Source organism: Rhizophagus irregularis, chromosome 23 (genome assembly GCF_026210795.1).
Source record: "Rhizophagus irregularis chromosome 23, complete sequence".
NCBI classification, from domain to species: Eukaryota; Fungi; Glomeromycota; class Glomeromycetes; order Glomerales; family Glomeraceae; genus Rhizophagus; species Rhizophagus irregularis.
The window spans coordinates 1,454,190-1,477,833 of NC_089451.1; the positions used below are offsets into that span (position 1 = coordinate 1,454,190).

At 26.7% G+C, this 23,644-nt stretch overlaps 7 protein-coding genes across 9 annotated transcripts; 2 read left to right on the plus strand and 5 right to left on the minus strand.

Moving 5' to 3' along the window:
- Positions 1 to 3,276: 3,276 nt before the first annotated feature.
- On the plus strand, positions 3,277 to 3,664 carry OCT59_015279 (uncharacterized protein; the record flags this gene model as incomplete). The annotated part of the gene is made up of 2 exons (XM_066139914.1): positions 3,277 to 3,285; positions 3,380 to 3,664. The coding sequence occupies 2 exons, from the start codon at positions 3,277 to 3,279 to the stop codon at positions 3,662 to 3,664; spliced, it is 294 nt and encodes a 97-aa protein (XP_066002743.1).
- Positions 3,665 to 4,429: 765 nt separating this feature from the next.
- Positions 4,430 to 6,279, minus strand: OCT59_015280 (uncharacterized protein; the record flags this gene model as incomplete). 3 transcript variants are annotated; one of them, XM_066139915.1, is made up of 2 exons in its annotated part: positions 4,430 to 5,909; positions 5,987 to 6,279. In XM_066139915.1, the coding sequence occupies 2 exons, from the start codon at positions 6,277 to 6,279 to the stop codon at positions 4,430 to 4,432; spliced, it is 1,773 nt and encodes a 590-aa protein (XP_066002744.1). The 3 variants fall into 3 exon arrangements, with proteins under 3 accessions (XP_066002744.1, XP_066002745.1, XP_025188982.2); XM_066139916.1 differs by having other exon boundaries at positions 5,987 to 6,153; XM_025329903.2 differs by lacking the exon at positions 5,987 to 6,279 and having other exon boundaries at positions 4,430 to 5,791.
- Positions 6,280 to 7,334: 1,055 nt separating this feature from the next.
- OCT59_015281 (uncharacterized protein) lies at positions 7,335 to 8,261 on the minus strand (the record flags this gene model as incomplete). Its single annotated transcript, XM_025331349.2, has 3 exons — positions 7,335 to 7,362; positions 7,442 to 7,492; positions 7,558 to 8,261. 3 exons carry the CDS (start codon positions 8,259 to 8,261, stop codon positions 7,335 to 7,337), a joined length of 783 nt encoding a protein of 260 aa, XP_025188983.2.
- Positions 8,262 to 11,557: 3,296 nt separating this feature from the next.
- Positions 11,558 to 13,475, plus strand: OCT59_015282 (uncharacterized protein). Its single transcript, XM_025312668.2, has 5 exons — positions 11,558 to 11,741; positions 11,859 to 11,906; positions 12,013 to 12,619; positions 12,700 to 12,939; positions 13,018 to 13,475. The coding sequence occupies exons 3-4, from the start codon at positions 12,022 to 12,024 to the stop codon at positions 12,912 to 12,914; spliced, it is 813 nt and encodes a 270-aa protein (XP_025188984.1). The 5' UTR covers positions 11,558 to 11,741; positions 11,859 to 11,906; positions 12,013 to 12,021; the 3' UTR covers positions 12,915 to 12,939; positions 13,018 to 13,475.
- On the minus strand, positions 13,463 to 16,555 carry OCT59_015283 (uncharacterized protein; the record flags this gene model as incomplete). The annotated part of the gene is made up of 17 exons (XM_066139917.1): positions 13,463 to 13,468; positions 13,542 to 13,629; positions 13,716 to 13,802; positions 13,882 to 13,953; positions 14,037 to 14,090; positions 14,173 to 14,226; positions 14,435 to 14,488; positions 14,554 to 14,598; positions 14,741 to 14,794; positions 14,860 to 14,913; positions 14,979 to 15,023; positions 15,172 to 15,225; positions 15,393 to 15,458; positions 15,538 to 15,585; positions 15,670 to 15,720; positions 15,792 to 15,998; positions 16,158 to 16,555. The coding sequence occupies 17 exons, from the start codon at positions 16,553 to 16,555 to the stop codon at positions 13,463 to 13,465; spliced, it is 1,437 nt and encodes a 478-aa protein (XP_066002746.1).
- A 2,928-nt stretch (positions 16,556 to 19,483) lies between these two features.
- OCT59_015284 (uncharacterized protein) lies at positions 19,484 to 21,320 on the minus strand (the record flags this gene model as incomplete). Its single annotated transcript, XM_025334348.2, has 6 exons — positions 19,484 to 19,506; positions 19,599 to 19,637; positions 19,716 to 20,360; positions 20,503 to 20,748; positions 20,911 to 21,192; positions 21,278 to 21,320. 6 exons carry the CDS (start codon positions 21,318 to 21,320, stop codon positions 19,484 to 19,486), a joined length of 1,278 nt encoding a protein of 425 aa, XP_025188988.2.
- Positions 21,321 to 22,006: 686 nt separating this feature from the next.
- OCT59_015285 (uncharacterized protein) lies at positions 22,007 to 22,450 on the minus strand (the record flags this gene model as incomplete). The annotated part of the gene is made up of 1 exon (XM_025331350.2): positions 22,007 to 22,450. One exon carries the CDS (start codon positions 22,448 to 22,450, stop codon positions 22,007 to 22,009), a length of 444 nt encoding a protein of 147 aa, XP_025188989.1.
- Between the last annotated feature and the right edge of the window lie 1,194 nt (positions 22,451 to 23,644).

The window sequence follows — 23,644 nt, forward strand, 5'->3', positions numbered from 1 at the left end:
ACAATTTTATATTTTATACTCCATTTTATTTATCCGTTTATATTAAATTATAATTTGTGTCAGTTACTTTTATAAGTAATGATTCTCATAATCTCATTTCCCTCTCCTTAATAAAAAAGAATTTGTTTGCCAGAAGGGAAAATTCTTCTTATTGTTGTCGGGTCTTATTTATGCCGGTTCGGCCGAATCATACTGATCACTGATCACTGATCACGTGATATATAAAAAAGATACGAAGGGTGATTTGCTTCTTTCAGATGAATTTCAATTGACATTAGTAGTACAGCGTTTCGACATATTTTTCTAAAATTCTGTATTATTTTGATTTTTGTATATATATATAATCCCTCTTCTTTTTAAAATAATTATCAAAAAAAAGAGCAAATATTATAAGCATAGTATAATTAAAACTAATAAAATAACAAAAATAAATCCACTTTAGGATAAGCGGAGATCTTATTGCTTAAAATAGCTGTAACTTACATGAACTTCCTTGCAGAGATATTCACCAATAGATACGTATTAAGTACCTTAAGGGCTGTGGGCTATTAAGTTAATCACTTTTTTTTTCATTACAACGAAAATAGAAACATTTAAAGACACATATTTGTATAAGGGTCATATTACCTTTTTTTTCAAAAAAAAAAAATGTTCGGATGCATATTTTTGAATCATATGATCATAACTTTATTGGTCAAACAAACATCCTTAAATCTGAAAAGATAGTTTCGTGTCACAACCACACAACCACTTTACTGTTTACGATCGTCATATTGTACACTTCATATATTATTCTATTAGTATAAAGTTAAAAAATATGTTAGAATATGTTAGAATATGTTAGATATTTTTAATCTCCATCCAATAATATGTAAATGTTGAACAGATAAGAAGATAACACATGCAATCTCACTGCGGTGACTAATAGAAAAAAAAAATAGAGTTTTTTATTACATAAAAATCTTACGTTAGAAGTGAATTTCCATGAGGTCATATGTTCATGATGTCAACCAACAATACATTGGATAGAGATAGAGAATCATAACGGACCGAACGGTCCGATAAAATTTACTTTTAATGGTTAATGTCTGAAAACAAGCCAAATTCCAATTATCCGTCAAAATATTGGACATCTTTTAATTAGTACATAGTAGTTAAATTAAAGGTCATAATTCAATTGCGTCCATAACTTTGAGTGTAAACAAAAATATATATATTTTTTTCGATTTTTAATAACTTTTTTTTATTCTTTTTTATTTTTAGTAGGAGTAGGAATGAGAATTAATTATATACTTGTAGGATTCTTTGATAATGCCCGAAAAAATATAACGAATGGATCTACCTTGAAAATAATTGGAGGATTTTGTAACGTAGTATGCAAAATATGGGAACGCCAAAAATATATCCATTTTATCAGTATATTGAGTTACGCTAATAATTTTTTATCAAAATGTTTAATAATTTTTATCAGAATCAAAAGTTACTTTGCGAGTTCCGAGTTCTTGAAGACGACATTAGGGATTAAGAATTTATATTTGAAAATTATTTTGATATTTTTCTCTGGGATTATGAATTAGAGAATTTTTTTTCATTTCAGAAAATTTTGTATATTGCATTATGATTTTTGGATTATGATTTTGTGGTTTTTTGGAATTGGGATGTGCGGGATAATAAGTTTAACACGGTCGATAGAAAACTTTAAGGATCAAACAGGTCGGTTTTTGCACGAAAGATCTGACCAACCACAACTTACCGAAACATGCGGCCGACCGAAATTGGACAAGGTCAAATAATCTTGTTCATTTCGGTCGGTTGATTAGCCGGGTCTTTGTTGAATTCAACTTTTTGGACAATATTTTTTGAGCGTGCCTCACTAATGGGATGAACAAGTCTAATATTAATCTAAAAGTTCGGTCGTACAAGCAAATGCAAACAGACCACCGTGATTGTACCATCGGAATTTGAGCTTTTTGGTCCATAATGAATTGCAAATTCAGAAGAGCTACTACCAAAAAATTTTTCGGTAACGTGACTTTGTACTACAAATCTAAAAATAGTAGGACACTGTAATATTTTTCGGTTCTCACCTCGTGTCTTGAAATCATTTTTTATTTTAATTTATTCTACTCTATTTTTTTTTTATTTTTATTGTATTTTACTTTGTCTCGAAAATAAAAACGCGTTTTTTTTCTCTATTAAGTATAGGTGTATGAAGTTGAACTATTTAAGTTTCGAAAAAACTTTTTAATACAGTATAAAAATTATATTATTCGTCTCATTTTACTAAAAAAAAAATTTTATAAATATTTTAGATACTGTAGACGTTTTCTAGAATTCGTCAAATCACATTATCGAAAATTTGATTATCACTTATAATATGTAGGGATGGGAAGAGTTCGAAGTTGAGTTGGTCAGAGTCGGTTCGTTCATGTTCGGTTTGGTACTTACCGCTTTCATCGGTTCTAATAAAATTTTGATATGAACATATGAACTGACTTAGTTCAGCGTTCCGGGTTCGGCATTTTTTTGAATTTTCGGGATTATGATTTTCTAGAATTGTGAATGTCGGGTTTGTACTATAACAAGAATGAGATTTTTTAGTGGAACATTAATTATTAATTGTTATGAATTTTCGGGATGATAAATTGTCCAGGATTGTGAATGTCGGGTTTGTACTATAAACAAGGGTTGATGCCTATTGGTTCCCCATTTTGGTGTTAAAAAATTATAATAGAATTTTGACAGGTTTGTACTATAAACAAGGGAATGATGTCTATTGGTTCCCCATTTTAGTGTTAAATTTTTTTAAATGGAATGTGAAAAAATTATAATAGAATTTTGAGTACTTTGTACAGTGGAACATTCCATAATAAACTCATTTCGGTAATTAGCTCGAAGTGTAACGAAGGACTATAATACGAATGTCTTGATGTCCGTTCGGTACGTGATTATGTACACGAATAAAGTGAGTAGAATTTCTTTTTTCACTACTTTTAAAAAAAACGTTTTTTTTATTCAATTTATTTCATTTTCATGTGTTGGTGGTTTGGAAAACAAGAGAAAATTAATAATTTAATTACTCTTTTCATTTTGTGAATGAAATAAATGAAATACCAATAATGGATGTTTAATGTGATAATCTTTTTCTTATACTCCCAAATCCGAAACTTTACAGTTATTCATTCTAATTTCATTATACAAACAACTCATCTATCATGAAACATATAGTTTTTATTGTTGTATCATTTCTTATGTTCTTGATCTACCCCACTTGTAATGATGAAGGTAAGTTATCTAAAAACGACTTTTATTTAATTTATCCAAAATAGCGTAATATTAATAATTCATCTGTTTTTTTTACATTCATGCTATAAAAAAGATGGTATTTGACTCAGGAAAAGTAGAAAATCCTAGTAGTGTCATATGCTATTTGCAACAGATCATGAGTGACTATAAGTTTTATACAGATGATATAAACGACCCAATTTATACTGTCAATTTTAATCGTACATGGGTAAATGGGTACGTCGTAAATTTGAGCTTAGATTGTAGTAAACCTTATGAAGGAAAATTGACATACACGCGCGACAAATATGACTCCACAAAAATTTCACTAAGGATAGGAAAAGTTACACACAGAATTTGCTTTCGACGGACCGCTTAGAGCAGGTGATTTAGGAAAAAACATCGGCGATTAGACTTTATATCTGACTCGTGCACTTACCATTAGCTTTTTTAGACTTTAAATTAAGCTATTTCTTAATTGATTGAGTTTAGTAAAATTTATAAATATCAAAAAATTAAGTATTGAATTCTATTTATTTATTGATTCACTTATTATGTATCATATTTAATTGTGAAAAAATCACGAATAGAAAATCATTTAATTTATTGTTCGATCTTATTCAAGTTTATTCAATTACACTAAGAGAAATTTATTAAAATAAATCAAAAACCATAAGAAACCGGATGTAGCTCGCTTCAGACTTTCTAACTGTTCCCGTCACTATTTGATATTTACATAATAATAGTAATATTTATTTATTGATTTATCCAAAATATAGAATAACCAAAAAAAAATTAAGAGTTCACATTTACAATAAATTATATAAATTATGGCTGTATTTAAAATTATTTGTATAATTTTTCTCTGATACCTTAATAATATTTGTAAAATTATCAAAGTATTTTAAGATACCGAATACTCCTGTCGGTACTATCAGCGACATCTTCAAACTATTTTTGTAAAGGAGTCGAAGGATTCCTCATTCAAAATACCTGCCTCAACCATTGATATTAACTTTTTACTATCTATTTTTATCCATATCGAATTTTTGTCTGTACTTGCTTCTGAACGACCTTGTAGGTTTAATATTACTCTAATAAAAATTAAAGAAACGAGATCATTGACCACAGTTAAACATATTGTTCAACAAATGGATCTTGGTAAAGATATAAGAATTATAATTATTAATCCAATAATAGCTATAAAATATTGTGTGGCGTAACGTAAGTCATAGCATGTTTTATCTTTCATAATTTGGACTTGACCAATGATCTTAGCATCATTGGTAGGTGTTACCATATTAATCATAATATCAGTCCATTGACGTTGAAACATACGACTTATACCTTCTTCAGTTGTACCTTCCTCTTTCCATTGATTTAATAGAGCCAAATTTCCGGTACCATCTCCATTATAACCATAAACATCAAAGTTGATATTGGACATAAAAAACGATGATCCACCAATAGCAGAAGCACTTTGTGCACCATCACCGTTTCCAGAAAAGAAGGCAGTTCCTGCAGGTAACAAAAGATTATTCTCACTTACTATCGCGCTGTTGTTAGGAACGTTTTCTCCAAATTCGACTCCTCCCCACCAAGGATCCATATCACGAATACTGACGTTACTCTTCTCAATATACCATTGCGCTGGAATAGTTTGTTTATTTACTATATTTATTTCTTGAGTTGCATTAGTTTGCAATTCAATTATATTAACACTTGCTTCAATCATACTAGCGCATCCATATAAAATTTGTTCTGTTCCACTTGCAGTAAGTTTTGGTGGTCCTAATAATTTCCAACATTTGACACCAACTATATTATCTGCAAGATTGTCTATACCACCAAATCCATCACACGAAATATCAATAGCAAGATCATCATCATCATCGTCAGAAGTGAGTATTTTAGGTAACTTGGGAAGAGAATATTTATTGATAGTTTCCGGTGATGTTAAAAGACTATAAGCTGAAGACTCAAGATAATTTCCATTATTTGTCAAATTAAATTTCTTCCTAATAGCTAAATTTATAAATGTACTATATCTGGAACTTCTATATGAAAGATCTGTCATCTGACCTCGATCACCAATTGGATTTATCTGAGGAGGATACATATCAGTGTTTTTAATGTACAATTTGGCTTGCCAATCGAAAGTTCCATTTTTATTTGAAACTTGTGTGAAATTAGTTGATTTACAAATGACGTGTGGTTGTAACCACATGCCTTTAATTGACCAGTTGTATTTTTCGCCAACTTTTTCTTTAGGTCCAATCGCATGATTCATCAAGAGTCCACCATTATCATGATCTACTACCATTGTATCAACAATTCCATAACCTTTTTTTGTACTTGTTACCACACTCATCTTAAAGGAATTGGTAGGAAATGTAATATTATCATCACTATAAGAATCCAGTAGACGATATCTCATTGCAAAGTTACTATATGATTTGTTAAAGTCGGTTAAATATGTGTCATCAACATGAAGATTATCGATCATTCCCAAACATGATTTAAACTCAAATAAACCACAAGTTCTAACTTGTGATAATTCTTTCGAAGAAAATGAATTATTAACCGCTTTACTAAGTAATGGATCAGGACTAACATAATTATATCTATAGAATTTGTATTTGTATTAGACATTACTGAACAAGTATGAATACCAAGTGGTGCAATAGCAGATGCTCCATACAATAATATTGGACATATCCCAATAAGTAAATAAAGTACGTTACGCTTATACGATCCTAAACTCCACAATCTAATTCCTGTTAACGCGGGTTGACCACCGGTTCCAAAATAACTAAGTGGAATATTTTGAGATATTTTACTTAGAGTTGTCCACTCTAAGGCTGTCATTTTATCACTAGTACTCATAAATATTGCTAGAACTCCTATTCCACTTATAAGAATAGGTAATAAAACGTTAATGACACCAATTAGCGCAGCTAATTGACCAGCATTTAGATCGACTACTAATGCCATCTGTATAATATATTCTATAGTATATGTAAATTTTACGAAAAAAAAAATATCAAAGTTCCTATTATTATATGAGGGATTGCTCGTCGCACAAGCTCTTCATATATTCATGTAGGGTAATTAATTAATTGTGTGATCAACATGTAAATTTATAAGAATGTTTAGTCAAAATGCTTGATCTGATTAATTAAATTTAATACTTTTCCGGAGAAACTATTTTTCAAAAACAATAATCTGAATTATAAGGACCCGTACTTGTAGATCATTTTATTTGAATGCATTCATTTGTTAACTATTAAATAATTGCCTCTTTGGATCTATTAAATATATTTATCTCATGTTTACTAATTGGTCGCCAGTGATTTTTTTGATGATATATTCATGCCTGTTCGTGTTTTTATAGTTTATTTATACCTTTCCCACTCTTTCCCATCACTGGACGAGTTATTTCGCGTGTCGCATAAATATCATGATTTTCACGGCGCAGCCGTGAAAATCATTGATATTCGACTATTACATATATAAGGGATTTTTTATGTGAAAAGTTCAAAACCAATAACAATATCATCTATTCCTATATTATCTATAATACATAAATTACATGCGAGATGGTCATATGATTCATATCAATTTTTCCCTTAAGTTAAATAGGGAAATATTTATGAACAATAAAGAAAAGAATAATAATAATTACATAATAGAAAAAAAGAAATTTATAATTATTCAATCGTTTAAAGCTTTCAAGTTTACTATAGAATTATTTAAAAGATTTATTATTTAAGATTATTATTATTTCGTATAAAAAAAAAATAACAGATAAGATTACTTACATTATTGAATAAATTCTTTCTTTTTGAAACAATATTTTTTGAATGATGAATTTCTTCCTATAAAAATAATTAAGAAAAATTCACTATTGTTAAATAAACATACTTGATTGAATAAATTCTTTTATTTATACGTAAAATAATAAAACGTTTTATAGTAATTTTTATCCTTCAAGGATGTACTAGAATATTAGTTATTGTATTTCAAGAGAAAAGTGAATTTTTGATTACTTACGCGAATGAATAAATTTTATCAATTCTGTATTTTCGAAATATAGAAAAATCAAATAAATGTTATTTTATATTAAGTTATTTTATTTTAATAAATTATTACTTACATCATTGAATCAATTTTGCTTTTTACGATTTTTTCACGATTTACTGATTTGCTATGTAACAAAGTGAATATTAATTTTCACGTTATCATAATTTATTATTTCCTGTAATCACTTACTTAAGTTTTGTAATTTTAAAAACTTCATAATCTTCCATCAAATCAACATTTATAAAAGATTCTTTTCCAGGATCCTTGATGGTCAAATTAAATAAGTTAATAAAGCTAGGATAATCAGTAAAAATAGAGTCGTAATCATCACATCTTGCAATTATAGGTGAACTAAGATCATCTTGATTTTTAAAAGAAAATATAAAGCTATCGCCTAACATTGCGTGATTTTTTATATTATATCCTCCAATTAACCTTCCAGTATCTTTAACTTTAGCAACAATGAGTGTTGGTCCTTTATCATCACATAATTCATGGAATTTTGTTGTTTCAAATCCATCTCTAGTTGCGCTATAAAGTAGTTCAAGAGAATAAGGAACATTCTTAATATTGTAATATTCTTTTTCTTTATCTATCCAACTAGTAATTATAGCAAAGTGTTTTTTATTTATAATTTTAAAGGACGGATTTCTTGGTTGTGATACGAATAAAGATTTTGGTGGGGAATCAGGATCTAAATAGTATCCAATTATATCATCGTAAATATTTTCCGAAAAAATCCTTTTAAACGGGCTTATTTTTTGATGAAATAATTTTGGAGGGATTTGGGCCCATCTAATAAGTAGAATAAAATCGTAAAGAATTTCTCCAAGTTCAACGAAATCTTCTTCAGTCCAATTGGAATATACATTAATATTAATACATTTTGACATTTGTGCTATTCCCCATTCTAATATATATTCCCAAATATTATATTCATTCATGTATAAATCATCTCTTTTAACAATAGAGATTAAAATAGTCTTATCTATTGTTAAAAACGTGGAAGATTCAAATAATACTTCAGGGTTATCACAGATTAACTGTAAATAAAAATTTTTTATAGAAGTTAAAGATTCATAGTGAAGTATCGTTTGAAGAACTTCAGTTGGATCTTCGTTTAAAAATTTCTCTTGTTTCTCAATTATGTAACTTTCTATATAATTTTGTAAATTTCCGAAACATATTTCATCTGACGCTACAAGATATTTTAATATATCTAGTCCTTTCTGTTTATCTAATTCAATGGTTCCAGTATAAATATACCTTTTAAACGAACATATATAAAATTATTATAAGTTCATTAAAATTAATAAATAAGATGAAATATTTTAACTTACTTTAATATTAATTCCATAATTTTTGGATTAATATTTGGTTTATTAAAAACGACAATTCCATATTTTTTACGAGCCCAATTCTTTGATAATGCAGCTTTAAAATAAGTTGACCTTGAACTTAATATTAAAGAGTGAGTATAGAAACTTCTAATATTTTCATTTTTTCCAGCTTTAATAATTACATCATAATTATTTCCGCTAGAAAGTAATTTTTCAAAATCATTTAATAATTCATCTGGTGTCATGTTTTTTTCGTATGATGGAAGAAAGAGCGTTAAATGAATTGATCATTTTAGGTGCCTGCATATTATTTTTAACATTGCAGATCAATCAATTATGAAGCCTCAAATAGAAACATTATAATAGACGTTAGTCATACAGTACAGTACATTCATTTTGCTATAAATAACATATTAATAAAGCGTACGACATACTATATGTATCTTGTTGCTCTCGATATCATTTTCCTTTCAATTGTTAGACACGACATATTCTTGAATGGGCCTAGTCACAAACATAAAATTTTCCTGACATGACATTTCCCAAAAGTTATTATTTTATCCCTGACATTTTATTCTTATTTATTATTATTAATAATGATGTTTTGCAAATAAAATTTGATTTGATATTTACAACAAATAAGAGTGCGAAAAATAAAAGAAAATAATAAAGTTGTTAATTTATTATATAATCATTTTTAAGAAAGAATATGAAATATTTTAATGGCAGATAATTACATATCTTAGTAAGTAGATTATATAAACATAAACAAATAAATTTTTTTCTGTGATAAATTATTTTCGGTAAATCGGGTTTGAGAAATATCTTGTCAAAATATTATCTTTCAGAAATATGTTGCCGGGAAAGCAAGTTATTAAACTTTGGCTCAGCAGACTGATGATCTTTAATATGAAAATCATGTGACGATCATGACATGTGCTATTGTGCTTACAAGTTGCAAAAGTATCGGACTTGACCCTCCTAGTGGACCCTCCTTACTGTAAAATATATTATGCGGGTCAAGTTAGCACGTTGTACAGGTTACAAGTTAATATTATGTATAGCCAATCAAATGTAATTTAGTCGTGTGCATGTTACATTTTGATAAGTATATCAGATTCAATTGAAAAAAGAAGTCTGCAAAGTGTAAACAATTTATTGACACAGTGTGTTTGAATGTTAAATTAGTATCAATATGATATTGAATTTCCTCGAATCCTTTAATCTCTATCTTGAATCAGAATATAAAAATCGACTTCTTGGAGAACACAATGCAAATTTGGGCATCATTTTATCTAATCAAACAAGTCTTTATCTTCGTATTCAAACTTGTCGCGCATCACTTCGTTACATATTGTGTATTTGTTCGAACCTCAGTATAAAATGCTATATAATGCTATATAATATATATTATTAGGAATCAAACAATATTTGCTACGAATTAGCAACAGCAGGTAAACATAGTATTATATTTTTTTAAAGTGATCAAAGGAAGAAAGATTAAAGCATGATTAGACTATATTGATCTGTTTGTTCAGCCTGCTGACCTAACCATAGAGAGAGTTCATTTTCAATTACTCCGTATTACTAATCTTTACTATCTCTATCTTTCTGACATTAGGTACGTACGCCATATCGACACGTACAGTATATTCCGAAAGGCAATCCTCGACAAGAAACTCGATTTAACAAAAAGATTTAAGGGACGAATTGCCACTCAACAGGAGAAATTTAATAATTCTGATTTACGCAAAATTTTATCCCCTTTTTTACTGGATCATCATCCCATCATGTGATATGATATGCAAATTTTAAAGATAGTAATTAATAGTGTCAATCCTGGCTAAGCCACTTGCAGAGTTTGAAGTCGCTAAAAGTTCCACGTCTCGTCTTCGACTTCACTATGGAGGAACGTAAAATTCCGATCATAAATTTCCAGTTAATTCAAATTTTAAATGATTTATTTTTGAACCAATTTTGACCAAAAATAAGTTAATTTTGGTTCTAATTTAGCTTTTAAACCTTTATTTAGTTTTAGTTTAGCTTTTTTTTTATTTTTTTTATCTTTTATATTTGTATGGTTCCCACAGATTTTATGCATATATCCCATAGTGCGAGTTTTAAAACAATTCCCCTAGCCAAAAGAGTTACTGCATACTGTTTTTTTTTGTTCATTAAAAAATTTGTATAATAAAGAACATGAAATTTCAAAAAAAAAAAATTTTATTAATAACGAAGCCCGTAAAATTAATTATACAGTACATAGATTGCCGATCATTTTCTCCTATTTGAGTGCCGAACTATCACTTTAAATTGATTAAACATGTAATTATTTATATACTATATTTAACTTTCATGGTGATGATTTTTCACATGATTAATTAATAAGCATTCATCGCATTTTATTTTCAAAAAAAAAAAAATTTACAATTTATAAAATGTTCTTTAAAATGTTTTAAAAGACGGAAAAAAATTTTTATTTGCTTAAAATCAACGAAGTTACATTCTCGTAAATGTCGTTATCAGGCAAATCGTTTTGGGGAAAAGGGAAAGGGTACGTTCGGAAAGGAAAAATGAATGTCGGCAAAATCATGGTGTAACATTATGTCAACATACCAAGAATCCAAGATCGAACAATCAATTATTATAATAAGATATGTTAAAAATTTGAATTTCGATGACATAATTTTTTAACTGATTTCCTATAAAATGATTTTTGATAATCTTTTCAAGATCGTTATAATACAAATAGTCTATTTTATAGTTTTTTTATTACGTGGCAAAAAATCAAAGGCGTTCATTCATAAAAAAAAAAATAAATGTCATTCGATTCTTTATTTTGATTTCTCAGGAAGGTTTACTTACATCTTTCCATATTATCATACTGTATATTCCATCGTTGAACTACCATCTCATATTCATTTAATAACCAAACATTTAATATAAATCAAAATTTCTTTAACGAGAATTTATTTCAGATTCCCAAAGTCAATCGATCAACTAATCAAGAATTAGTAAGCGGAACGTGATATTGTAACTATAGATGAGATATCTAATCCATTCAAAGTTCATTGATTCTAAACTAATAATGACTAATAATACGAAAAAAAATGGTTTCAAAAAAATTGAAAATTTTTCAATTTTAACTAGATTCGGTCAAGAATATGCACTTACATAAAAATTATCAACTAAATTAGCGTGAGTAAATAATTGTTAAATGAGTAAACTCTTTTGATAGATCAAACTTTTTTCACCTTTTCTCACTTATTTAAAAAATATCTAAAAATTATTTTTTTTTTATTAGAAAAATACAATGTCCGAAACAAATATCACAATATTCTGTCTTGTTCTTGGAGAAAAACCCATTAATAGTTGCGTTTTCGAAGTTAATATCAATAAATACGATAGTATTTCACGCCTCAAAAACGTTATAAGGGATGAAAAAAAAAATGATTTTTTTAATATTGACGCTAACAAACTGAGATTATGGAAAGTTGATATACCTATTATTGAAGACGATAAGCTGAAAATACTTAATAAGCCTCATACAGAGATTAATATTGAACAAGAACTTGGAGGTGAAGAGCTTTCATCGGTTAAGAAAATTCATCATTACTTCCACAAACCCAAAGATGAGCACATTCATATCATCATAACATTGCCCACCAATAACATTGGTAAATGGTACGTCTTCTTTGAACCAGCGAATCAACAAAAAATTGATGATTCTATGATCAAAAAAGAATACGAAAAGGTTGAAAAAATCGCAAAAGATATTGGTTTGGACGACTGGCTGTTGCTTATTATGTCAAACTGTTCAAATAATACATTTAAAACCAACTTACCATCAAAATGTACGATTAACGATGAAATTCAATTCTATGATCCATCTCGGGACCAAATTGTTGACTGTAAGCTATATATATATCCTTAAAAAAATTTCATTTCTTGTTATTTCAGTTTATTAATTGAATAATTTACTCCTTTGTAGCTCAAGATAAGTCCTGCATTAATTCTAGGGTTATTGATGACATTGAGCAAGAAACTGTATCCGATACTATTGAATTTGATGAATATAATAAAAGAAAATTTGATGATGATGAGGATCTATTAATACGCACAAAGTTTCCAAGGTTGTCCTTAGATTGTGCAGAGGACGAACCCTTAAAACCCTTAAAACAAAGCGTAAAGATTTTAATGTATTAGAGGTTTTATACGAAAATTAAAATAGGTAAAGTGGGTTCAATAAAGCTAAAAGTGAATTCCTATGTAATTCATATTAATTTTTTTTTCTAATTTTGAATAACAGAATTGCTAAATTACCTATATATATATAATTTTTGGTTTTTTTTATAATTAAAGATTTGAACTTAATAGTGTACAAAAAATTAATTATTACATTAAACATCAATCAGTTCTTTCTAGATGGAACGCCGCGCCTTTGGATTAAATTAAATTCTATTAAAATTTTGGTTAAAATTGCCCTTATATAAACTGCTTATTTTCTTTTCCATCAAATACTTTTTTTAAACCTTATTTATATTTTCTTAATAAAATCTCTCGATAAGAACACTAAATATAAATTTAATACTTAATTTTCAAAAATAATATTTTTCATTTGTTTATTTTATTTAAATTATTCTATTCTACATATAAAAAAATTATCATCAATATATATCTATGTAAATAAAAATCTCGGATAAATTATAATTGGTAAATATAAATTACAAGACCAAGAATAAATCTAAATTTAATTAAGTCTATTTTAAAGAAATTATTTATAAATAACAAAAGAATGAACAAAAGAAAAAATATAACAAAAAATTTAATTACATATTGGAAAGAAAGATTAATACTAATTGAACTACTAATAACAGTTGATGTACTTGTCAGTGAGACAATTGGGATACTTGCAAATTTACTATAAAATAATTAAAGGAAATTAATACTATGTTTACTATTTTATATTATAACTTGTATTATATAATTAACGATAAATATACTTACACGATTGAATTAATTTTATCCCTTTGATATAAAATAATTACTATATTGGCACATCCTTGAAAGATTGCAATAGTTGACATAAATTTACTGTAAATTGATTAAAAGATCAATTAGTATTTTAAAATATAGAATAATGGACAATTTCATTCTGATATTAATTACTTACATAACTGAATAAAATTTTCCTTTTTGAAATATAGTATACAATATATCAATACATTTTCTAAAAGTAAATTTACTAGATTGAGATTAAAGCAAAGAACATAGTTAGCAAGGTAATTTCATAGGTATTAAAATTAAGGAAAGTTCTAAGTTACTTACATAATTGAATAAGATTGAAATATAATAGTAATACATATTTGAAAAGTGAAGTTGCTATAAAAAAAAATTAGCATTAATTTAAAAATAATACGTTAATTATATAAAACATCCTTATAACGGCATTGCAATTACTCACGTAATTAAATAGGTTGTAAATATAATATCAGCACATCTTTGAAAAATAAATTTTCTATAAAATAATTAAAAATTGAAAATTAGTTTAACAATGCGCTAAATATAATATAAAGGAAGCTAGGATCAAATTTGAAATATAACATCAGTACATAAAGAATTAAAAGGAAAATTAGGGTTGTTTTATATATGGGTGACTATACAGAATCGTGAATATTAAGAGTAATGCTCATAAGATCACCCAACAGTTTTAACAAATCACTTACATAATTGAATAAATTTTATAAACAACGTCGGTACATCTTTGAAAGATAATTTTACTATAAATAATTAAAGTAAATTAGTACGAATTCATATAAATAATAGTAAAAAACGAATTACTTACATGGTATTAAATAATATTTTAGCACATTCTTGTAAGGTATTTTTGCTATAAGATGATTAAAGAGAAAGGTAGTATTATTTCATAATAAAGAATTTTCATTGGTGAGTATTAATTACTGGATAGTGATTGCGTATAGAAATCATCGCATATGTTTTAGCAATGTTTTGGATAAAGGTTAATTACTTACATAATTGAATAAACTTGAAATATAAAATAAGCACAACTTCGAACGCCAAATTTCCTATTATAGAGTAATTTAAGTTATTTTGTTAAAGAGAATATAAGATTCAAAAAGTAACTACTCACATAATTGAACAAATTTGAAATACAATATCAGAGCATCTTCGAAAGATAAATTTCCTATAAAAATAATAAAATAAAATTATTATTATTTCATATAAAATAATGAAAAACGAATTACTTACATAGTATCAAATAATATTTCAGCACATTTTCGTAAAGTATATTTGCTATAAGAAGATTAAGGAAATTAGCATATTTCAAAATACGTATATGTATTAAAACACGAGCTAATGATTACATATAGAGCCTGTAAAAATCTCTCATAAGTATTAGCGGTGCCTTAAATAAAAAGACAAACCAACATTAATCACTTACATAATTGAGTAAACTTGGAATATAAAATTAGCACATATTTGAACGCTAAATTTCCTATTATAAAGTAATTAAAGTAAGTTAGCGTTATTCTGTTAAAGAGGAATGCGGGATTAATTCACAAAGACCTGTCTATGATTAGGATTAAGTGATTACATATAAAATACGTAAAATAATCCCATTAGTTTTAGCAATTTTCCAAGTAACCCAATTCAATTACTCACATGATGGAATTAATTCTGCCAAAAGTATTAACTAATATTTTAGCGCATTCTTGGAGGGTAAATTTACTATAAGATAATAATAAAAAAAAAGTAAATAACGTCTCATATGATATAAACAAAAATTTATTATACTATAATCACTTACACGAACGAAGAAATCTTATCGATTTTGTGTTTCGCGATGATAAATTCACTACAAAGATGATTAAAAGAAAAGTTAGAATCATTACGTACGTAAATTATCAACTTCAAGTATTTGATCACTTGATCACTTTACGTCGTTAAATTAACTTGGCTTTTCGTAATTTTTTCATTTTTTATTAATTTGCTATGAGAAATTAAATTAACTTTTAATTAATTTTAACATTATCGTAAAATATTAATTTAGTTAGTACTTACCTCAGTTTTGTTATTTTAAAAACTTCATAATCTTCCATCAAAAACTTTTGACCAACATTTATAAAAAATTTTGTTCCAGGAAATGAACTTGTAGAATTACATTCAAGAGTATTATCTTTGATGAACAGATCGAATAAATTAATGAAATCAGGATCATGAATAGAGCTAGAACTGTTTAAATTAACCGCTCTTGTAATAATTGGTGATCTAACATTATTTTCATTTTTAAAAGAAAATAAAAAATGGTTATCTGATATTGTATTAAATTTCCAACTTCCTGGATTATACCCTCCAATTAACTTTCCAGTATCCTTAATTTTAGCGATAATTAATGTCGGTCCTTTATCATCACATAATTCATGAAACCTTGTTGAATCAAATCCATCTTTAGTTGCGCTATATAATAATTCGAAAGAATAAGGTATATTCTTTATTTCATAATATTTATTTTCTTTATCTATCCAACTAGAAATTATGGCAAAATGTTTTTTATTAATAATTTCTGAACTAAAAGACGGTTTTCTTGGTTGCAACAAGATTATCGATTTTGGTAATGAATCAGGATCTATGTAATATCCGACTATATCATCAAAAATATTTTCCGGAAAAAGTCTTTTAAATGGAAAAATTTTTTGATAAAATAATTTTGGAGAGATTTGAACCCATCTAATAAGCGGAATAAAATCTGAGATAATTTTTCCAAGTTCAATGAAATTTTCCTCAGTCCAATTAAAAAGATTATCAATATCAACAGAGACTGGCATTTGCGCTATTCCCCATTCTAACACATATTCCCAAATATTATATTCTTCCACGTATAAATCGCCTCTTTGAATAAGTAAAATTAATATAGATCTATCTATTGCTAAATTTCTTGTTGAAAATAGTATTTCGGGATGATCACAAATTAATTTTAGAAAAAATCCCTTAATACAGTTAAAGATTCATACTGAAATAAAATTTGAAGAACTTCAACAGGATTATCTTGTAAAAAATCTGCTTGAACTTTAATTATATAGCTTTGAATATAATCGTTTAATCTCCAGAAGTACAGTTCATCTGATGCCATAAAAATTTTCAATATTTCGGATCCTTTTTGCTTATTCAAATCGATCGTTCCGGCATAAACGTACCTTTCCATCATCAAAAAAAAAAGTGAAAGATTAAATGAGATTTCTAAAATTTTATTACTAATATATCGTATTCATAGTCTTTTTTAAGATAAAATTTCACTTACTTTAGTAATAATTCCATAATTTTAGGATCAAATTTTGGTTCTTTAAGAAGAATCATCCCATCTTCTTTGTGGATCCAATTATTTGATAATGCAGCTTTAAAATAAGTCGACCTTAAACTTAATATTAACGAATGCGCATAAAATCTTTTAATATTTCCATTAACTCCAACTTCAATAATTACATCATAATTATTTCCGTTGATAAGTAAATTTTCAAAATCACATAATAATTCTTCTAAAAAATTTTCTGTCATTTTTTTTAGTAAATTTGTGATAGAGAAAAGAGTTGAAAGAGTACGATTCCCAAATTAAACAACATCATTACATATTAACACATGGTCATACATAGTGTTTTTTGCACAACTATCACTTCTTTCAAATAAAGTCCCTTTTTTATCTAAACAATGACAAACCATGGTTACGGCAACTGAAAGGTTAGAAATGTTATTATAAATGCTAGATTTGAAGGAGAATATTGCAAACTTTTACCTTATTTTGTGCTTTAATATCAAAAACATAGCATAGATTCTACCGCTTTCCTCATAAATATTAGAAGGAATCTAAATTTGGTTGTATTATAAAAGGTTCAAAGATCATAAGATCATCTATTTTTAAATGAAAAACCAAATACGTCGTCGATCGCGTCGATCATTAGTTGACTGATGTCAGAATATTAATTTAATTGAAAATATTATACAAATCTTAATTACCTCTTAATTGAATTAATTGAAATCTAGGATTGAGTTCAATCATATTACAAAAATTTATTCCCTTTAAATTAGAATATTTGAAATTGAGACTTAAAATATTCCTGAGTTGTTTTTTTTCTTGTATTTTTTTCTTATTTATTTTTACAAGAGCATAGAATCAGTAGATGGGCATTGGAAGTACACTTACCGCGATAATAAACTTAGGATAGAAATCCATGTGATAATTCTCCTTTCGACATAGAGAAAAAAAAACTTGGATGAAACAGAACAAGATAAGTACACAGTGAAATTCGATATACCGGAACCTTGATATAACGGAACATAAGTAAAGTCTTGATATATCGGAATTGGGGTCTGGAACGGATTATCATAATCTATAATTAATATAATTTACCCTCGATATAACGATATAACGGATTTTGACAAATTTTACTAATGGAACGGATGGTTCCATTATATCGAATTTCACTGTGTATTAAAGGATGAAAGAGAGAGATATACAGTATATACGAAAAAGTAAGTAATACGAACCCATTATTGACGAAAAATAATAAGCTATTTTATACTCGTCCATTTTAAAAATTTTGTATTCCATGAATTGAGTTCACTTTATCTATATCTACAGTACATAATGTCCTACCATCTATTTAAGCTGATAATTTAAATGTTGTACCAATTTTCTTTTTTTTTTCAATAAAAGTCGAACAATCGTGAAAAGAATACGATTTAATGACTGATATATTCTAATAGCTTGTTTTACTTGTCTTACTTAAACGTTCCGACTTTCACAGATCACAGTGAAAAAAAAAAATAATAGTAAAAATTAATGTGATCACAATCGCGAGATCTATAAATAGTAAAAAAAAAATTGATAAAATCATGGCGAAAAAAAAATGATACAGTAGTAAAGGAAAATTGATTTATAATCGCGAAAAAAAAAATAGTAAAAAAAAATTGATTTATCAGTAAAAAAATCATGTAATATAGTAGTAAAAAAAAATAATAGAAGAAAAATATGTTTACTGCAATCGCGTAAAAAATTAACTGCAATTTAAGAAAAATTATTCATCAGTAAAAAAAATACATTTTGGTCAAAGAATCTCGATCATATAACAAAAAATTCAATTTAACAGGTACTACACACATTGCTGCCGTCACATGACTTTTCGACGGATTGCTGCGAAACAGCGAAAGAAGTAATCAATATTTCCTATTTATAGTTAACAAAAAAGAAACAATCAAAATTATAACGCAGAGCATTTATCACATTAAGTTGGTAGTACAATACTCAATTTATATTGTACAACTGAAAGATTGCGTAACAGTAATTCACTTTTTTTAAATAAATACTCATGATAACTCAAGTTTAACATCCTGGAGCTTATAAGAGTTACGATAACGGGATGGCTAAAAATTATGAAAATCTTTCTCGAGCAGTATAAATTTTGATCGCGGGAAACTGGTAACGAAAATTGAAAAATATGAAGAAATTCAATTTTGTCCTACTGTAATTATAATCACTTAATTCACGGAGTTTAAATAGTAGTCTTAAAATGAAAGTTACATAAATACAAAATTCTTTATTATTTTTTTTTTTTTACAAGTACAACGCGCCCGCGCGTAATTTTTTTTTTTACAATAAATTCCTAATCCTAAAATAATAAATAAATAAATAAATATATTTTTAAACCTAAAATAAAATAATTAGATAATTTTTTCAAATTTTAACATTTTTAATTAGTAATTTACAAATCAACAGAATTTACTTCTACAAAAAAAAAGATATATGTATGTATGTACAGTAGGTAAGTTATCGGTAAAGTTAGGAATTACAGATAAAATAGCAAATCATATATTTACCATCAGAGATAATTTTACAATCAAGTGCTTCGGATTTCACTAAATTTGTATTATATTTATCATATTAATTTTAAAATTATAATATTAATATAAAAGCAAAAATTAATCATGTCTTACCGCTACTTATTGTAGAAGATTCGTAAAAAAAATCATCATCGTCAAAATTATCGGCATTCCTTGGTTGAAAATCTATATAGCCAGTTGAATAAAACGCTCGTGAATTAGAATTAATATAAATTTTTACAGTTGATGTAAGAGATAAATTTTTATTATGATCTTCTGCCTCTTTAATTTGTAAATTGATTTCCGTATCCTCTTTATTTTGAATTTCCGTACACCATTTGCCAAAGGTTTCCTCTAATTCAGTAATTACGGGTCTTTCCAAATAGTTTGCATTTAAACATTGTTTAATCATTTTTATAAGTAATTGTGGTACTTTAATATTGAATTTAGGTCTAAGACCTTCACATATTCTTAAAGCAAGTAAAGAATCACATGAGTATGGATCTCGTTCAGAAATAATTTCAAACATTATTATACCCAATGCGTAGATATCAGACGCAGTAGTATAACGAGGACTACCACGTAAATGTTCTGGTGCCAAATATGGTGTAACTCCGTATACGCCATCCTTTTTAGGTTTAATGTAAGCGGGTTGACATAATCCGAGGTCAGTTATCATAAATTTATTCGCTTTCTTTAAAATATTTCCTGGATGTAAATCTTTGTGAATTAATTCTTTTTGATGAATTTCATAAATACCTTTTATAATTTGATAAATTATTTGAAATTTTTTTCTAAAATCTATCGATTTACAATTTTTTTAAATAATCATGAAGATTTCCACTTTGTGCGTAATCCATAACCAACATATAATTCTTAGTATCAGGATCTTGAGTTATACCGTAACATCGAATAATAAATGTATCATCAGATAACATAATATGAGCTTTAATTTCATTTAAAAAATCTTTTGTTATATTTTTAGAATTATGTAAACTTTTTAATACTACTTGTTTGTTGACACAACTATGGAAAAATGAATCGTCATCATCATCATCATCATCATCACCATCATGACGTTTTTTTGTCTTATCGAAAAATTCGTTGATCCAAGTCGCACGATAAACCTTAGAAAATCCACCTTCCGCTAAATATTCTATATTCTCAAATTTATCAAAATCGATCCATTCGATCACTCCTGATATTGAGATTGCTTTTAATCGAACATCATTAATAAATTTATCAATAATTTCATTTCCACTAGTCCAATTTTTTGAATTTGTCTTTAACCTTCTGACTGAAAATTTACCAAAATCTAATGTATCTTTAAGTCTTTGAAATTCTTGATCATTTAAAGTCTCATAATACCTTGGTTTTATACGGTTTACATAAAGTTTAATTAATTCCACCAAACCTTTACGATCATACTTTAGATAATCAAAATTACGATACTTTAAAGTATGAATACCCATTAAATGTAAAACTTTTGATAAAGATTTTAATCTCTTCACTAATCTTTCATAAGGTTCCACTCTTAATTTCTGAAATTTTGTTACGCATTCTTCCATTTCCTTCTTATCATATTCCGCTTCTAAAAAAAAAAAGAAGAATTCATTTAGATTTTTAATTATTTTTATATTAATTTTATTCACTAACCGATAATATAGATAATTTACCTCTTATAACTTTATTCCAAAGAATTTTTTCAATGACTTTCATTTTTATTCAGTAGGAAAATCTGTAAAAATCAAATATCTACATAAATATATGTATTGTATTGTCGGAGTAAGAAATCCGCTGCAGGGTCTAATTTATTCTCTTGTGCCTGCTGATTAAATACCAATTTTCAAAGGAATTCCGCGGAATTCTGCAGTAAAAGATTAAATAATCATGCAATGGTTGCAAAAGCGACATATTTCGTTTCATATTTAAACATATTTAGACAGAACCTTATTGACAATCCTAATGTTGTGATAGCATAATGCATTCAATGATTAAACCTTAGATTACAAGATTTCGGCTAAAAAAAAAATGCTATAATTACCAAATTTTTCATTTACTCTAAATTTAACCAAACAATAAAAATCTTAAATGTAACATAAGTGAATACTGTATATACAGTATATATAAATTTTATTAATTTTTTCCCATATAAATATTTCAATAATTTTTAAATCCGAATATAATAATTATATTTATCAGATGACTTGTAAAATGCACAAACATTTGGAAGGAAAAAATAAAAAAATTTTATGATAAGAATTTTATTTAGAAATTCGGAAAATAAAATACATGTAGTCGATATATCGAAATATATTACAATAAAATTAAAAAAAATAATTACTATATAATATAATACAAATTTTAAATTACATTAAAAATATGATTTTCTTAGTAAAAATTTACTAATATGTTCTAAATACTACATTCATACATATTTTTAAATAACAAATTTCGTACCATTCTTTATTTTTGTACTTTTGATCTATATTTTCTTTGTTTGTATAATATAAATGAGGACCGAATTTATTATAAGCTTTATTGAACCATACAGGAGTAAAATAAAGCATGGTTCCAAAATTTTTTTTGTCATTTGAATTATTATCAGAATTATCATCAGTATGAATCATTTCCCAAAACTCTCCAGATTGCTGAATAGAATTGAAATCGATTAACTTCAAGGTGGGGAATGAAGGATCAGGATGATCAAGTGTTGGTGATAAAGAATCAACATCTCTCCTTTCCGGTAACTTATCAATTGGAAATGTTATAACAGAATACGTGGCGTATATAATAATAATTAAGATGGTGGTAAGAATTGAAGATTTGGTATTATTATGTTTCGTCATTTTTTCTTTTTTGTTATTTTTTTTCTTTCAAATTTTCAAATTTTCAAATTTTAAATGTTTTTTGTTTTTTTTTTTTCAAAAGAAATTTTATGGTGTTTAAATATCTTTAGATTCGAAAAATTCCGTTAATCCTAATTTAGATATTTTATGATATTTTCGACAATGCTAACCGCTAACTAAGAATGGATCACAAACCGCGGTATTTTAGGTTGCACTATCAATACTAACCGCACGATCAGAAACAAGGAGCTCCATGAATTTTTTTATAATGAAGAATTTTTTTAATTACAAAAAGAAATTTTCAATGAAATACTACTTTTATTAACAAGAAGCCAAAGGAGCCTTTTTAGGTAATAATTAATTATTAAAAAGATATAAAAATAGGTCGTTATACAAACCAAAAACATAAACCAATGATGACCGTGATAACTCGCCAATCAGCGTTTGTTTTAAATTTCACAAAAATTAAATAATGCTTAGCCTAAACAATTGCTAAAATAATTGTTATCTAGACCATATTTTAAAACTATAAAATCATCCTTAATAGCGTTCTCATTCATGCTCAAATTGTCATTTTTGTTGTCTATAATTTAAAGATACGTCATTAGTAATTATTTATAGTGACTATATATATTATTATATTATTAGTATATAAAAGGAAATTATGATACACGAATATTCAAGCACTAAATGAAATTCGTGTAACGCATCCCTATATTCGGTTTATACCGTTCCATTCTCATACTTTTAAAAAATTTATAGATATTTGATAACAAATATTATTAAATCCTTCACTCACCTTTTCTAACCAGCTTTGAAGTGTAAAGAATTGCGACAATGCAATAAGACAATTTGTGTAATACATCCATTACTGCAATTTCATGCAATTTTTTTTTTTATTTTTAAACGTCCAATCTTCAAAGTATCTTGTATCAGTTACTAAAATAATTTTTATAAGATTCACTGGACGACTTTATTATCTGTATCACATTACTTTTTTTAGCTGTTACTTTTTATTTTTATTTTTCTTTTTAATTTTTTTGATTATTTTTTCTTGTTTTAATTTAATATATAAATATAATAAACTTTCAGTATGTGATCTACTTACTTTTTTTTTATTTTAAAAAAAACGCGTATAGTACGCCATAGAAATTTGCCATAAATATGCATAGCCCCGCACACATAGCCCACTAT

Coding starts and splice junctions, on each gene's coding strand:
- OCT59_015282 (XM_025312668.2), top strand. CDS start 12,022: ATGTCCGAAACAAATATCACAATATTCTGTCTTGTTCTTGGAGAAAAA. Junction 12,620..12,699: donor TCGGGACCAAATTGTTGACT/GTAAGCTATATA, acceptor ACTCCTTTGTAG/CTCAAGATAAGTCCTGCATT.